The sequence below is a fragment of the Dufourea novaeangliae genome, unplaced genomic scaffold (assembly GCF_001272555.1).
Source record: "Dufourea novaeangliae isolate 0120121106 unplaced genomic scaffold, ASM127255v1 scaffold228, whole genome shotgun sequence".
NCBI classification, from domain to species: domain Eukaryota; kingdom Metazoa; phylum Arthropoda; class Insecta; order Hymenoptera; family Halictidae; genus Dufourea; species Dufourea novaeangliae.
Genome location: NW_015374150.1, coordinates 2,479,071 through 2,497,220, shown reverse-complemented (window position 1 = coordinate 2,497,220; position 18,150 = coordinate 2,479,071). Strand labels below are relative to the sequence as shown.

At 39.5% G+C, this 18,150-nt stretch overlaps 1 protein-coding gene across 1 annotated transcript; it reads right to left on the bottom strand.

The window, feature by feature from the left end:
- Positions 1–14,049: 14,049 nt before the first annotated feature.
- LOC107191526 lies at positions 14,050–16,442 on the bottom strand. The gene is made up of 4 exons (XM_015580588.1): positions 16,426–16,442; positions 15,054–15,198; positions 14,346–14,417; positions 14,050–14,181 (listed from the first exon to the last, which is right to left on the bottom strand). The coding sequence occupies exons 1-4, from the start codon at positions 16,440–16,442 to the stop codon at positions 14,050–14,052; spliced, it is 366 nt and encodes a 121-aa protein (XP_015436074.1).
- Positions 16,443–18,150: the final 1,708 nt, after the last annotated feature.

The window sequence follows — 18,150 nt, the reverse complement described above, 5'->3', positions numbered from 1 at the left end:
GTCGGGTCAATAAAATGTTAATTTGTTCATTCAATCAGGCCGGATGATTCGGGCTGCGGGTCTCATAAAAGTATGCTGACGCACTCTATACAGACATTTTATCGGAGGCTGAATTCCACGAAGAGAGAGGGAGATAGACAGTTGCGATCTGGAGGAAGAAAAAGTATTGGCAGGATGATTAATCGGTTCTCGCGGAATCGACGGATGCCTTTATTTAGCGACTTCATTTACGGGAGTGCGCGCACTCTTGAATTTCTCTCCGTCGTAGAACAATGGAAACTACTGAAATTTTCATGTCATTACGGCAAGATTCTCCTTCGACAGTCGTGTTCTTAAAAAGCAGGTTCAACGAGCCAGCAACACGGAAACTTTTTAATGGAACAAGCCAATGAATTTTAAAGTACTTTGATGAACGCTCTTGGAACCGGGATAACGTTTTCGGTCGAAACATTTTATAAAATAACACGCTCGTTCAATATTTTAAGAAGCGGTTCCTTCTTGCGGCGGGGATATAGGAAATGCGCCTGATTTTAGGCAACTCTGTTTACTCGTCATAAAGAAGGTGTAAACAATTTTTTTAGGGTGAAAAATTTGCAAAGTAATTGACGAATTCCTTAATAACTGATGAAAGGCAACAAAAATGGGTTTTATTACGTATTATTATACGTAAAGTTATTACTTTATTTAGTTAATTATTACACATAACTGTGATAGAAGTAAAAACAAAAGATGTCAAATAGCGACGAATGTTAAACTGTTCTTGTGAATCATTTATATATGTCCTGCAATCTACACAAAAATGCAAAAGGGTAATATTTGCTCGTAATTGTCAGATAACTTGGGAATGAAAGGGTTTTATGCCAGTAATTCTTTCGACGATGAGACAATTCGAGACGTGTATTCTCTTTAACAGTACATTCATTTAAGCACAATATGGATTATGAGACCTATGCTGCTCTATTGATCAGGATACCTTTGCTGACAATGCTTGACAACAGTTTTCCCGACCCTATCAACCGTATTGTGTCGCGAAACTGCGTCGCAATGTATCGTGTATCGTCCGAAGAAACGCAATATTATCCACAGAGTGGTAAGAAGCCTTGAAACGAATAGCATAGTTGATTCTCCGTTACGTAAAAAGAAAAAATAAAGAAACGGCTCTTTCGTTTCGCGAGTTTCTCGCGAGTTTTTCGCGAGCGGAATTACCGCGAATTACGGCACACGACGTGGATATATATAACCGGGAGTAACGTTTTCGGCCGCCATTACGGTGGTTTAAAGCAAACAGACGAAAGGGATGAAAAAAACGAGTGGGCCTCGAGAAGAGCGCTTTCCGAGAGATTCACAGGACGTTGGTAGCATCGCGATTACACTCATAACCCTTTCTATTCCCGAATTATTTAACGATTGCTAAAACAATTTTTTTACTGTATTTTTGTCTCTAAGAAATGTTCATTTACTCAATGTTGTTCATTCACTGGTGAAAATTTTACGATGGTTTTATAGTTATGCCAAGCAGTATATACAATACTAAAAGAGACTATTATACTCAAAGATATGAAAAAGTAAACAATACTAATATTTTATTTCGTAATTTACGTAGTCATGTGGCATCAGTAGGAACGGAACAGTCAAAACTAGCGCCTGTCTGAAAAATGCTTGGCTGTATTCCCGTCGACGTGATAGCAAACATTCTAATTATGAATTTGAACGGTCACAAGTTGGATTATTTAGCGACGAAAGCGATCCGACGCCGATATGAATTTATTTCCCTGAATTTATCGCCCCCCCCTACCCTGGCTGGTACTTCGGTTATTTACAACCCCGCGGGGAGTGGCTGGTTACGCTCTCGATTCGTTGGAATTTTCATAAAACGTGATCCTCGCCACGGAGAGGAGAACAGATTAATTCTATCTGGACCGCTGGACGAATCGTTGCAGGGCCACCGGAAATGCGCTTTTTCCTGGAACCGGTCGACTGGCTGTTTCCCCAATCGTTATTATGGACGCATATTGGACACAAAGAACTTGTTTGACCGTGGGAAAAAACAGTCGATTTCTGATAAATCACAGTGTTCGACACGTAAAATACGTTATTAGTTTAAGAAATATTTTATGTTCAGTGCCGAGAAGCCTTCGAACATTCATCGATGATTTACTGTATTCAGTTATACCTAATATTCACGGAAGAGAATCAAGTTAAACAGATCGTTTAGTAAAATTTTTTGTGATCCTTGCGTTTTATCGATTGATACTTAAATAGTGTAGATTTTCATCGGTGAAACTAGACCACAGCGATATTTATTATGAATAAAGGAGCGAAATGAAACGCGTTTCAGCGGGGCCAGTCGCGATGAATATTCAATTTCTTTCGAAGAATTCGCAATCAGAATCGTTTCACCGGCCGATCCAACGAGAAAGAGAGACGTTGATCGTACTTGGACTGTTTCAAACCCCGTTTTCCAGTCCTCCGTGCTAACGAATCTACTAATTTCCGATAGCATGGTCCGAGAGGGAAGTTTGAAAAATTTCCCAGTGAAAGACGCCCAATTAAAAGCCTTTGCAACGACGGAGGCGGAAAGCTTCTTTCGTCTGTCACTTGGTTTTTCTGCACGCTCGAGTAACGGAATAATCTATCGTAACTGGTCGTGAAGCAACAGAAGGAATCGTTTAAATCGTTGCTCCGATCAACGAATGAATTATCGTATAATTTATTCCGAATCGCGTGCCCCTTATCGACGTGTTCGAATTGAACACATACACAGAGCTTTGTTATTTACTTTTATTGTTACAGCATCCTGCGAAAAACTGTTCTTTCAATCATTTCTATTGTTCATCATCGTTTATCAGGCTGTTCGAAGGAATTTTAAAACAGTTGACAAGGTTTATAGTAATCCATAGAGAAGCCAAACGGTTCATAGACCACATTATGTGTTTTTTCCTAAAAGTTACAGTCCGCTATCGGTTCATGCTGCTAACGCAACTTGTATTTAGTTTTCCTATTAATATTTTTAATGTTGAACATGTTTTACAAAATAGAGTTTGACCAGTTCAGTACTCAAGCGGCGATATGCCTAAAAAGAGTGAACTGAGTGACCATCAAACGGACGTTAATTTTTGTTTGTTTAAGAAGTGTCTACAAGTCAGAAATAAATTACTGTGATTATCACAAAATTATGAAAAAAATCATTCTATTTACATTTCAACAGTTTGATTTCGTCCTGACAAATAATATTTTTAAGAATATCCAAAATTTTATGGGGTATCCCAACACTTGGTCAAGGCTATATATTTGTATAAAAATATTTATCTCGACCCAGACTTACGTTTTTTTTTTTTCCGAACGGAGAATTGCAGATTTTAAATTCCTCGCCTACCGTTCCGCGAGCCACGAATTCCGAATCGGGCGAACAGGCTGAAAGAAAACTATTTTCCAGTAATTAGTGAGACGGGTAAACGTATTCAGCGAAACGTTTCGGTCGTTATCACGGCGCAATTCTCCAGGAAGGTCTATCGCGAATTTTCGTTCGGAAAAGATCCACTGGGAGGGGTGGGGCACGTAAAAAGCTGAGGGGGGAACACGCGAAAGAACAATAATTATTCTCCGTTGGAGAGCAACCGGGGCATAGGGAACGTCGCGAAACGTGCCGTGCCTCTAGACTCGCGAGTAATACGAGTCAGTAACGAGTCAGCCGTTCGTGTAAGAAACGGGGAGGGGGTAAAAGGAACGAGAGAACGGACGTCCCGCGCAGTCCCTTTGGTTAAATTAAATCCGAAAAACAAAATGTTTTCGTTTACTTAATCCACGTGTTTCCGTTTAAACGTTTTTCCTTCTCTTTCTATTCAATTATTGAGGGTAGAAGTAGAACCGGTGCGTCTGCAGTCAGACACGCTTTACGTGTGTGTATAAATCATTTATTTCTTCCTTTATTCATTAGTGCTGCTTTTGTATACATACATATATATTTTATAGTATATACTTACAATGGGATTTATCCCGTTTATTTAATAAATATCAAATAAGAATAAAATTGTATTTAAATTGTTGGGATATCGAAATTTTTGATTCAATATTTATGTCGATTTAACTGTTAGCTATTGATAAGAATATCGACGCACTTATTTTATTCAACTAATCCAACGGCAGTTATACAATAACGATGAAGATTTAGTTTATCAGCTTAGTTATTCCTCGAAGGATACACTCAACGATCGTCGCTATCGAGTCCGAATAAACTATTGTAAAATACCATGTATTAATAACCGACACACCGTGTGATTAAGTGAGCAATTATTTAATTAATTGAATTTAATAATATCGACGTAATACGAGAGGTGCAAGAGCGTGTAACGAATGATCCTCGTTAATGCGTGTCGAATTTATGCTACCCTGGAACCGGTAATTTATACTTTCAGGAGGACCATTAAAATCTGTAGCGTGCTAAACGACGAATTTACAGGCGCGTGCGCGCTATAAAACGAGCATCTCGTCGCTCTGTGGAAAATTCAGAGGGAGAGTGTACAAGCTTTCGTTGAGCGTTGATTTAAACTATTTACTCGGACGGAAACGGATCGTCGTATTTTCTTCCAAATAATTTTATAAAAACCTCCATGCTCTTTATCGTCTACAAGATGTATAGAAACAACCTCGACGATCTTTATAAACAGTCGACGCGGCTTCGTTGATTAATGGTGCCAGTGATCTTCACGCGAACTATAGATCGAAACCACGTTAAACCTTTCATTCTCAAATTATTTAAAAATTACAATGAAATATTTTGTTGTATTTCTGTGTACACTGCGTCGCACAACTATAAAACTACCCTAAAATTTGCTATCCTTATGAATACTGGTTGTAATAAAAACGATTCACTTTTTTTCTGGAGAAACATTATTTCTCAACACAATGTCAGAGATAGTAGACGACATGGTTTATTTTTATTTTAACCATAATACACACGAATTGAAAATTTCGAATCGGCTGAAAGACCGAAAGGATTCTGAATCCCCGAGAAGAATTTGACATTTTTCAGTGATCCTTGTGAAATTCGACTCTACCTGAAATTTTGATATATCTCATCATCGAAAGTACTTCGATGATGGGAAAATACTTCGTCGACGGATTTCAATTATTTTGCACAGCGCCCCATGTTACGACTGTCCTGACACAAGCATACACGTGCCCGTTTTGCACTGCCAGGGATTAAATCGGGGATCCTGGTTTTTCAGTCCCATAACGATGATTTTATTTCATTCCGTTCGGCATTGTAGATGGGGTTTACAATACCGATTTTCGTCGAGCGGACGAACGCGGGCTGATCGCCGAAATAACATCGACAGGCCGAGTTTTGATCAATGTGTGAAGTTTAGCATCGAATCAATGGAACCGCGGGACCAATCCTATCACGGGAATCGGGGAGGGAACGCAAAGGTTTATTTTCCCCCGTGCATTTGTTCGTGCAACACCGTGTTACTCCGCGCGAAGAATGAAAATCGTGTAATATCCAATGGAAAAAACGAACTTATGTACGCACTTGTGCCTCTCACTCGATGCGTCGAAAATTAACGTTGAAACTATTCGATATCGAGGATTTCGTGAAATTCCGAATTGGTGGATTCCCCGAATATATTCCAGCCGGCTGTGTACCGTTCCCCTTGGAATCGAATTATTCGGGGAAAATCGTAATTGAATGGGCGTCCAAAAGAAGGGCGTATATTACATGTCATAAAATTTGCAAAAAAACGTAAAAGTAAATTATTGCTCACACATAGCGATTAAAGAATAATAATTCATTTTTTCTGTAAAGCTCCTAACTTCTAGTGACCATTGTAGACTACTAAAACTTTGCCAAAGCTCCTTCTACACTACGCTGGTCCTGATTCTATGGAAAACCCCGTTTCGAAAAATTCGTATATAACACGCCCTTATTTCTAGACAATCATTCAATTAACCCCCGTAATCGGAGTCGTCCATTTTTGTCACACAAACAGGGCCATAAAGTCTCAGAGACTACTTTTAAACAATTCAATATTGTCAAGCTTACATTTATTTCTAATATCTACTACAGTTATCAATGTCTTCGTTGCACATTTTTAGAGACGTTCATGCATATTTTGTCCAAACCACTAAAAAGTGTCCTCATGGCGTAATATATTGTAAAACAAGACGGAACAAGGTCTGTGGTTGTCGTTGAGCGTGGAAAGGACGAACTCGAAATGGTACGCAGGGCGTGAAGAATAAACCAGCGAATGGGAGAGAGGAGATTCGAAGAGGAGATTCGGAAGAGTTGGTCGGAAAGAAGGAAATGGGGCGTCGACGTAACCGGGCGAAGTTCGAGCACTACCGTCGGGTTAGAGGAGTAATTAATATCAGTTTAACGGGAACTCAGAAGACGCAATAAGTTAATAACCAAGGGCTCGAAGTTGAGCTCGCCCGAATCCGCTTTAGCATCCGGTTCCTGTGGGCCCGATCTCCGCCAAGGAGACTTACTAGCTCACCGGCGATCATGATTCACGCCTGAAGGCTAATTAACCGCAACCCAAAGATTTCCAGGGCACTCGATGAGAATACGTACAGTCGACGGCCACGATATTACGACCTTGTGAAATCGTTAAGGGGGGAGCCTGGCATAAACAGCTGAAAATGAATGAATTTTTGGGAATTTATTGCGAAGCAAGAATGGAATCAATCTCTTTGACACTTTGGAAATACTTGCTTTAAGAATAGAATTCCTTTTGTATCTGGAAAAATATTAACGATGAAGTAATTCTTGAGAGGGAAGTCGTAACAAAATTGTATAGCAAGGGGTTAATGAACCTTAGAAAATGAACAATGAAAACAAGAACAGTAAAGTAGTAAGTAGTAGTATTGCCATAAACAGTAGAGTATTCCGCTCGTACGCGACCTATACGTCAAAAGTATGCCTCGGCGAAAGGGTTAAACTTCGTAAAGTTTAAACCCAGTTTAGAAACCAGTTGGAGATAAAGAAGAATCAAGGACTAGTTTATATCGGTTCGAGAATACTAATGAATCGATTGCGCAATAATCGACTCTGTGAATGGTAACGTTACTGGATCTGCTATTCGAGAATCGGTTTTGATCGGCAAGAAAGACGTGTCAAAGCCGAGGCTCTTTCAGCCGGGAATTCCAATTTCACGGGAATCGAACGATCACGAGGAGCCGGTAATCATCGGGTGAGCATCAGCCAATAATCACTGGGCTGACACCAGCCTGGCAAAGCCGACGTGTCGCTAATAGGTAAACACCACGTGCGCATAAATACGGCGGTTGCGATTGTCAGGGCGGCGTATCAACCGTAGATGTAACGGCGAGTCTGCTTTCCGGCCGAACTAACATGTAACGTGTATATGATCTGCGATCGCGTCCCAGGAAGCACAGGGAGGATTGGAGAGGGGCTTATGCAAGCTCTACCAGCCAGCTTAAGGCGGCTAACGGGGGGTGTTTGCACGTCACGTTACACGAATGTTGCGTATCGTGACGCGACAGCGAACGCGTGGCTTTAACCGCCCTCCCCCCGGGGCTGATTTACTGCGAGAATAATTAGCCCGTGAAACGTGTGTATCAGTCGTCGTTTTTCTTCCTCGCGAGCGTTCGCTTTTTAGAGAATAAGACATTCGTTCGACTGCAAAAACGATTCGTGGCGGCCACAATTTATTATTGACTCAAAATCGGAATTATTTATAGGGAGGGGGTTCGCCAACAGCCTGAGGGACGGCGTGAATCTGTAGAAAAATGATGGGGCAGATTTTCAAGACTAGACTGTATTTTGGTTGTTTGTAAAGAAACAAGAAATTTAATATATACCGGGTGCTTCAAAATGATCGTATAAATTCGCAACACGCATATTCCTCGTGCAAATACAAATCGAAAAGTCCTTTGCCGTTTTGCAATCGGACGCTCCATATCCGAGATATTGGCAGTTGAACGAACTCCAATCAGCTGAACGGTCGGCCACACGTACGCGCAGGCGCAGGCAAGAAGCAGGGGCCAGTCGGCTGGGTCCCTGGATCGCGTGCTTCTAACAGGGCCTGTGCGTACGTGTGGTCGACCAGTCAGCTGAATGGAGTCCGTTCGACAGCCAATATCCCAGAAACGGAGCTTCGGATTATAAAACGGTAAAGGTCTTTTTGATTTGTATTTGCACGAGAAATATGTGTATTGCGGCTTGTACCATCATTTTGGCCAAAAATATGTGACCAGGTTCGATAATTAACGAAAGAGAAAAATATTTTTCTGCAAAGATTCGATAAAAATAATGTGTTAAAAACTAATTCGAAATGATTTGTATATGTACTGATTCTGTAACTTTTATTATATCGTAACAGAATAATGAGTTATTGTTCGATCGATCATGAACTCTGGTCCCATACGTTTGTAGTGTATATGTTCACCCTATTATCCTATAGCTTCGTTCGTTAAGCTCATCCTTTACGCACTCTCTATTCATTTAATTCCATTCTGTGTTTGAAATTTTAACGTGTTCAGGATGCGCGGAACAAACACGTTGTTATTATTATTCGAACGAAACTACACGGTCCTACAATCTACTTCTACGTCATTCTGTAGGCAAAACTGAGTACTGTGCACACATGTGAACGGTGGGAATACTGTATCGGGACTTTCAAGGCTATTAAAGCTTGTAATCCGCTTCCAGTGAAAAGTTTCGAGGTGTTCTCCCCATGAAGGGAACCGTGTCAGGTGTCTGGAACTTGTACGGGCCCCCTACCTGTTAAAGATTTCGACACCGTTGATGCGACGACACTGCTATTCCTGATATGCAAACACCATCCCCCGTAGGTCTTCCGACTATTCCCGTAACCACGTTCGACTCTGATTGCCACCGAATTTCCCACGGACTCCCTCGACTACGACTGTGTCGAGGTAATATTAAAGATTCACAGGTGATTAGCATATTAGCCTCAACGTATTTTGAGTGTAATCAGAGACGGATGGCCAGGCCGCTGTGTAATATATTTACTCTTTTTACTTCTTTCTTCCCTTATTTTCACTATGTTCCATAGCCATTCCACCACTTCTTGCACTCTTCTATCCTGCATTATTTTTTGCATAAGTACTAGACAATTTTCCACCAAATGCTTTATCGTCCCAAAGTCACTTTTACAATATCCTACATATTCAGTTCTTTTCTTTCATGACGAATAGGTAATATATGTATACACACGTGTCATGGGCCAATTACCAATCGCGATTATGCGTGTGTCTCGTCCCAGTCCATCCAGTTACACACGAGGTGACGTGCCAAACATCGCCTTAGAGCCCATAAGCTGGCTTGATCCTTCATCTGCCTTTCCCTGATCCCCTTCCTTAACGTCACTCCGTGCTCCTCGGTGCCTCGTGAGTATTGGCCCTCCCAAAGATCCTTTCGAATTGAATTAATACGATATTAACCCTTTCATTCCCAGTGTCGCCATACGATTACGTACTCTAAATTTCGAAATAGAATATTAGTAATCGTGCATTTTTTCTAGTCCTCTATAGATGGTATGGCACAAACTTGAATGTGCATTTAAAAGCTTATCGGTAAAATAAGACATTATTGGTCCTTCCTCATTCATTCGATGGAATTCAAGTGTTGAGTAACTTGTTGCAAATACAATAGACACTTACAGAACTGTAGATTCTTTCTATAGTTCTAATAACTGTAGAATATTTCTATAGTTCTAATATATAAAATTATATATATAGTACTATTTATACATCAAACATTTATAGTACTATATAAAACTTTCATCAGAAGCAACGACTTTTTTGTTTTATTCTTCACCTGATAAATATATTTTCTGATGAACCTATATAAATATAAAACGATACTTAATAGAACAAAGAAATTCCTGCATTTACTCGTATCTTTACAAATTACACTATAAAATTTTATTTTGCATAAAAATCTGCAGTCTAGTCACCAGTAACAGTCGGGATACATATTCAGGTGGCTTGTTTTAGGGTGCCTCGCCTTGTATCCTACCTGTCTGTCATCGGGCGATGAGAATTCGTTCGCCAGAAGTTTGCCCACGATCCATTTAACCTCCCCTCGAATCGTGTCCTCTACACGCACACACACACACACACACAGACACACACACGAGGCAAGTGATTTATCTCAATTAGCGAAGCCGTCGGGATACGTTTAAAATATCCCGAACGGATCCTTACTTGCGACGCATTAAACCGATTCTCGGTCTAGATATTAAGGCTGCTAGTATGCATATTTATATCACGCACGGGTCTCTACGCTTTGATCACTTTCCGATAACCCTTCTCAGCGTACTTTCATTGTATGTACCCTCCGTTCACACGTTGACTGTCACAGTTTTTACTATATTACAATAATATTCAAATTCACATCAACATTTCAGTTCACAAGGAATGAATGTAAATTTAAATCGAAACGCAAATACTTGGGTTTCTAATCAAATTACCTGAAAATGAGTTGGAATTCAATTCAAATGTGAACTCTAATCCAAACCAAAAAGTTGAAAACTTACCTTCACAAGATATAATTGATTTACTCAGCTAATAATACCAATGATACAGGTTGGTTTATTATCGTCTATTAATTATTAATACAAAATTTACGTTACTACTGCAATTTCTAAAATTATGAAAAACAAATATTTCATAAATTCAGAAATTTTTTGTTTCTATGTTTGTTATTAACGATATAAGTATTCACACATTGACTTCAACACTAATTACTTTCATTATTACTTCACTACTAATTATATATACGAAACGATAAATGTTTCTGTTTAAAAACTGACTATTTCTTTATATAATTTAATGGCTCACCGATGATCACCATGGGTCACGTGTTAATTCCTGTGATCTAATTACGGATTCGTACTCGAGATTAATTCCTGGCTCTCAAGAGACAAAGCCCCCCCCCCCCGTATTTCTATTTCTATTTCTCTTTCGACCCCGTTCGATCCCGTTTTTCAATTCGAGGGACATTCATTATGCGGCGAGCCTCTGGCGGTGACTTTGAATTAATGGTCCGAGAGGCTGTACGTGTTTCACGAGATGACGTCGTTAAGGGCTGCGGGGTAGCCATACAAATGGGGGGCCACCGTGAATATATACTTTTTAACCGGTTCGAAAGAGAAATCTCGGAATGAACCGCACGTGAGCAACGCAGTTTATTCTAATCGGTTAACGATCATTGGTAGAAACGGGAAAAATCGGCTGAAATGTATTTATTAAATTTTCATTACAATATCAAATAAAAGAAAGTTATTAAAATCGATCTTTACTATTTTCTGCACGATTCCAACCAGTTGCAACTCTTTCAAACATTGTTTTCACACATCATTTAATAAACCAATCCTTCTAACTTCCCAAAAAAATCCACGCCACTTCGTCTAATTTTAACGAAATTTTCTTACATCATTCATTATACATCTCAGAACACGGGACCATAGATCGTTTCTATTTTACCTTGAATCGTTCGTTTACAGTTTTTCACCCAGTCGTGCGACATCCTTCACAGTAGGTATTCCCACCTGGCTTGCATCGGTTAAAAGGGGTTGGGGGGTGGTGGAGTTTAATGCGCGACAGCTGCCGACTGAATTTTCGAGCCGTCGTTGATTCTCTCGGTCACGGTGTAATCGCGAAAACCACACAACCGCCGCCTCCGCTGGGAAGTCAAAGTTTTAGGCTCCGATGCGGAGGTTTGGCTAGAAACACACTGTGTGAATTTCCAAGGTAGGTACAGTCTGCGAAAGGGTCGACGACACACACTAGGGTTTTTTTTGAAAGGGCTCTCCCACGACGGAAATTCGGAAAAATCTTTTGTAAAAGAAAGGGGTGAACTTCCGAAAACCACCCCACCCTGACTTCGACATATTCTATCAAGGTAACCCTCTCGAGTAAACTTTAAAAGATTTAAACCGCAGATTATTGGTGATTAAAAAGGTATTAACAAAGAAAGATTGAAAAATTTATCGTAATTTTCCCAGGAATCTAAACTTTTGTAACATAGTGTGTCTTTAAAAAATGCTGTTGAAGAGATTATACCAATCTGAGTTAGTTAAAGCTAGTTAAAAAAACAAAATGGTAGAATAAATACTTGCTGATTTCGTCGTTTTTTATCCGCAAAAAATCCAAGTCTGAATTATTTTTCTCTTGAACTGTCTCTGATCAACTTTGAAACATTATGCGAATCACGGTTGGTTGGACACACTTCGAGCATCTTTATTTGTTCATAACTCTTTAAGAACCAATAATCTTTTCAATTAAATTGTTCGAAGGTTATTCTGATCTTGGTAACATACAATTTCAAGGTCCGGGTCATCGGCTGTGGATGCTTTTCGGAAGTTAATCCAAAGAAAGAAAATAGTGTCGACTGACATGAAGCCAGGAAAAGTCGAGTAGATTTCTGAGTAGAATAGGGGAGGAGGAGACTACGCGAAAACGACGGACTCATTAAATCGGGGGATGAAGGCACGACAAAACCGCGCGGGATGGCACAATGGCCTCCTAGAGCTGGTATGGTTCATATATATACATATAGATAGAGAACCCCACGTCTGAGGATTCATCGCCGGTAAATCGAACGAGCGATAACAAACCCGCTCCATTGAATGGCCCCAGATTCTGGGACGAAGCAGCCTCTTGGAACACCATCGACGAAATGGGAACGATATCTGAGAAACTGCGAGCCTCCCTTACTTTGTATTCTGGTGTCACCTCGACGGTTTTGGTCGCGTACGTATAATCGTTTTCAGGCAAAAAGGAAGGGAGAGAAAGAAACGAGAATCTAGAGGGTTTAATGCTTTTAAACCGACGACATTCACTCGTCGAGAATCACCTTTGAAGTTCGTGGTCCGATCAGATTTAGGAAAATCGTCCAGACGAAGGAAATCCGTGGATGGCAAAGTCTGCAAAGAATATAGTTTCAAATGGGGCTGATACTTATGTTTAATATGAAATTATGATGTATAATTGGGACGAGTTGTGCAGAAAATTATCAACCCTCAATGATTTGAAATTAAGTTTTATAAATAAATGCATAAAATCCGCAGTCCAATTATTATGTAAGGAAGGAAAATGAATAGATCTTAGTGATTTCGGAAACGTTATATACTTTAATATCAACAGATTTCGATATGAGGAAACAAAATGGATACCAATTCACGTTCGAATTTCACCTGTTTCATCCCCTGAAGAAAATTCTGTAACGTTGGCCCAGTTTACTCTACGCGAGTAACTAATCTTTCTAATCCACGAAGACATTTCAGTGACGCTAAGATAGACGGTACTCAGATTCACACGTACACCTGTAATTGATTTCATCGAATTTAATTACACGATTAGAATTCTGATCGATACTCATTTACGTGAATTAATTACAGCGCCCAATGAACGAATTTATCGATTTATCGAGAATCGAAGAAATGTTATCGTGGCCTTTACCGCGATCGACGGGGTAAAGCTGCGTCTACACTGTATAATATAATAAAAGAAGTCTTATATAACAAATTGCTATACAACATGTTTTTATAACTTGTCACAGGATTCATACCTTTTGGTATGACCTACCTTATAGTAAAGACCGTAACAAGTTTGTATAAAATTTCACGTCTCATTATTATTAATGACGTCACACTGAAATAACGTAGTAACTTGCCAAATAACACGAAAATCGTTATACAACATCGTGTTATGTTTTGTGAAATATTCAAAACGTTTCTTCGATTTCTGACCTTGATCAACCTTGAAGGTCATAATGTTATATACGAATGAATTCGTTCTAACAAACGCTTTCATGCAATATACAAGAATATACAGCATTCCATTAAAAAAAAGTGAAGCTCACCTTCATTTCTAAAAAAAATAATGCAAATACAAAAAAATTACATACAACATGTTGCATGCAAAAAACGGTACTACTTTTTCCTCTTTAATTTTTTTCTAACATTTACTATTTTCAAGAAAAATTATCGTCAATAATAGCGTGTGAACACCTTTAAAAATTTCGCCCAGCGAATACGTACCTGTTCCTGGGCTCGTTTAATTCATCATCATTGGAGCCCGCTGTCTGCACGGCGTCGGATGACCCTCGTCACAGCAGAGTACTTCTGCGCTCTTCAGACCGGTGAACTTCCATGGGGTCTGATCACACATTTTCCAGTAGACGGCGACCTAACAGAAATTTCATCGTACAAACTCGCTGGTCTTCGAGGAACTTAGGATTTTCAATATAAAAAAAAAATATAATAATAAATATCCGAACGAAAATTGGAAGAATCGTATCGATCCTATATTTTCTGAAATAAGAGATATAGAGAGGAGATCGAGAGACTCACCTGCAGATTCTCGACGTGCGAGTTCAGCTTCTCGCAAATCATCTGCGGTCCCGTGTCTTTCATGGACATAGCCTGCACAGAATTGAACAGAAATTTCCATTTTGCTTCCGGTCTCCAGTGTCCGATATGCTACGTATAATATGTATTTATATTAATAGACCATGGATGTTTATGCATATAAGCGTTCCTTAACATGGAAAAGCAATAAAATGGCGATTTTTAATGAATTCTAATACTATTTATGGTGTTGATATTAACGTACTAAAGCCTTTAGTTTTGAAATTCAAAGCTTTTTCTCCATTTTAATTTTTAGTATCTGAAGTCGCGAATTTGCATAAATTTTCACAGTCTAGTTAGTACACGTGTACACGAATTATCTTTTATTTTTGTAATTCTTTATTTAGTACTGTAGAACCTTAATGAAATTTTCTTACACTTTCTGTATACATATACTACGATAAGTTTTTGTAAATTTAATATATAGTTAAAATGTGGCGTAGAAGAAAAGTCTCCCAGCACTTACTAAATTTATGTCAAGTACAGAAATAAATGTTAAACCGAATATTAATTTCGCATAAATTTCAGTAACTCCCAAAACTAAATGGTAGGAGGCCTTTCGCCTACCTCACATTTTCCCTTAGTGGAAGCCTAATTTGCTCGTCGGGTTCGTAACCCGTTTATAAATAAATATTATTACTATTCACTTACCATAGCAATGCACAGCCGTTGGCATATCTCGTCTCCCTCGGTGTCGCACTTGAATTTCACCGGAAGCGACTGTTCCATGATCGACTCCGAGTTTCCCACCGAAAATATACCACACACGCACGCGCCTGTTTCGGTGGGCTGCTGCCTGGAATTATTCAAAACGGCCAAGAATATAGTTAGAACAAGAAGTCGAAAAATTGGAGAATGAAAAAAAGAATGAATCGAAAGGTAATTGTGTTACATCGTGATCGTCGGAAGAACGATGACAAAAAGAAGGGAGCGGAAGAAACGACGATCCATTCTAGGCACGACGAGAAAAACTAGGTTTAGTTGCGATAAACGACTGTCCAAAGACGAAACGATCGAACGAAACTCTCGGTTTATATATTCAACATGTGCCCTCTCCTCCCGCCGAATACCGATCGTGGATCTATATACACGATCCAATTGTGTACGAACTCCATCCTTCCGTCTCGAATTTTTCGATCGATAATTTGCGCGACTCGTTTCAACGCGGGAAACATGATAATCCGGTGTCGAATTAGCCTGCGCTCGGTCAAACCGTAATATCTCGTTCTTAGAGAGGTGAATAAAAAGCATTCGTTAAACTGTTCGATTCTTTAAAATAATATTCCATTGATCGTTAAGAGCAACGATTAGTGCGCTTTTGGAGATTCCTAGTTTCAACGGGACATAATCGTTGTTTCGATCAGTTCGACAAAGTGGACTTTGCACTTGTTTGGAAAATAAAAAAAATGAATAAATCTGCAGATTTATTTGTTGTTCGAATGGCAGGGATAATGATTTAGTCGATCGAAAAGTCGATCCACGACAGTATGGCAACCCCTCTGGTACTTGGAACAATTTTTCTATTTGTAATTACTTCCCGTACCATAGAAATGGGATTTCTGGAACTTTCCGCGAGAAAAGGACAAGGCATAAAAGTCTCTCGGCAACAACTTGAAACAAGTTCGAGTCGTAAATCTAACAATAGGAAGTACGAGCAATCGTCGCGATTGAGGGTAATTCTTCAAGCACGGGAAGGAAACAATTGCTCGTTTAAAAGTAAAAACTTTGGCTTCGCATTGCTTTCCATCCAGCGAAATCGATTTTATTCCTTATATTCTGTAGATCTTTCGATTGGAATAGAAGAATTGCTGGAACTATGAAGATTTTCAGAGGGTATTGATAGAAATTGAACTTCGAAACTTTTTTAAGTGTTACAATGAAATTTCACCGGCCTTGATAATTAACCGCCGATCGAAGATAGCAGGATATCAATCGCGAGCGAACAATTGAATTGAATAGCGTATCACTCGTATAGATTAATAAGCATTTATGTTTCTTTTTATTAAAAAAAAATCATACCCACACTATCTCCACTCCCATTCCTAATTCCAATTTACCAAAAACATAATAAAAAACAATAAATAATAGCAACATAGTACATTCCCAACACTTTTAAAAAAGCGCGGGAAACGGCAAATGCAACGGTTCACACTGTATCCCATCATGCGTATCCTGTTTAGTTCACTTTAAATAGCTCTTCCAACGTTATATGGACAAGTTACGTCTTGATCAAGCATTCAGTTTAAAGCTAAAAGAACGTAGATTAATCTCCTGTCATTGAAAATAACAATAAACGACCAGAACACTGTTAAAATCGCATTTAATTGCGGAATACCACTATTTTTTTGAACGGTGGCGCCACCCGTGGCGAATCGTTGAAACTGCTAGCCATATAATTGGCTAGCAATTTCAGCGATTCGCCACGGATGGCGACACCAGTCAAAAAAATAGTGGTACTCCGCGATTAAATGCGATTTTAACAGTGTTCTGGTCATTTATTGTTATTATCAATACGAGTGGATTAATCTACGTACTTTCAGCTACAAATTGAGTGCTTCAGCTAAACGAAAGCTGTCCGTATAACGGTGTAAGAGCTGTGCAAAGTGAACTAACCGGGGTACGCATAACAAGATACAGTGTCAACCGTTGGAAATAAAGTGTGATTTTAACAGTACCATTGCAAACAATTGTGATTTTAACAATGTTCTTCTAATTACTGTTTCCCAGTCGTTAAAGAGTACTAATCTACGTTCTTTAAACATCGAATTTAATGCGTGACGAAGAAAATTGATGCCTGTTCAACGGTGTAAACGCGATAGGAATCTTCTGAAAGTAGGGTTGCCGCTCAATAGGGGTCTACGTTAATACAGACATAAATAATTTTACTAATTCTGAGGTTCTGTAGTATTGGATCGATGCATTAAGTCATTGGAAATCTTTTGAGACTAAGGACGTTTATTTCGGGCGCCTAATTACTGAGATATTCGCATTTTTCCATCATAAGGAATATTCACTCACCTGTCGGTATAATTTGGCTAGCAGTTTGCGCAAATTGCCACGGGTGGCGCCACCGGTCAAAAAAATAGTGGTATCCTACGATTAAATGCGATTTTAACAGTGTTCTGGTCGTTTAGTGTTATTTTCAATGGCAGAGGATTAATCTACGTTCTTTCAACTATAAACCGAGTGCTTGGTCTACACAAAAGCTATCAGCATAACGTTGGAAGAGTTGTCCAATGGTTGAAACAAATTTCTTCGTCGGACTTCGTCAAAATGCGCGACGACCTTTATTGAGATTGCCTACAACCATTTGAAGCAATCAAATCGACTAGAAAGGTTGCAATAATTAATTGTTTAATAAAATTCATTAGGCGCAGCAAAGAGAATGGTCCCTAGAAGTGCTGAATGGTTTAATCACCGCGAGTCGGTGGTAGTAGCTAGGTAAGAGGGGTCATTGAACCCCCGGAGCATAAGTAAGTGACCTCGTGTGCGAGTAAGTGGGGTCATAGGACCCCTGGTAGAGGCGCCAGAGACCCCGTGTGGTGAGAACGTGGGGACATAGAACCTCCGGAGCATGCGAAAGTGTTTTAAAACGTGAACCTTTATCGTTGTTGCTCGTAAGAGTCTCGAGCTCGTTTTAATGTTGCTCGTGCAACTGTCGAAATCTGACTGACACTTGTGTGTGCTTCCGTGAGCAAATTGTATAGTAACCCCAGCAACCATGGCAGTTTCTGCAGATACTACTAGA

Coding starts and splice junctions, on each gene's coding strand:
- LOC107191526 (XM_015580588.1), bottom strand. Junction 14,418..15,053: donor AACGGCTGTGCATTGCTATG/GTAAGTGAATAG, acceptor AATTCTGTGCAG/GCTATGTCCATGAAAGACAC. Junction 14,182..14,345: donor CGCACGTCGAGAATCTGCAG/GTGAGTCTCTCG, acceptor AATTTCTGTTAG/GTCGCCGTCTACTGGAAAAT.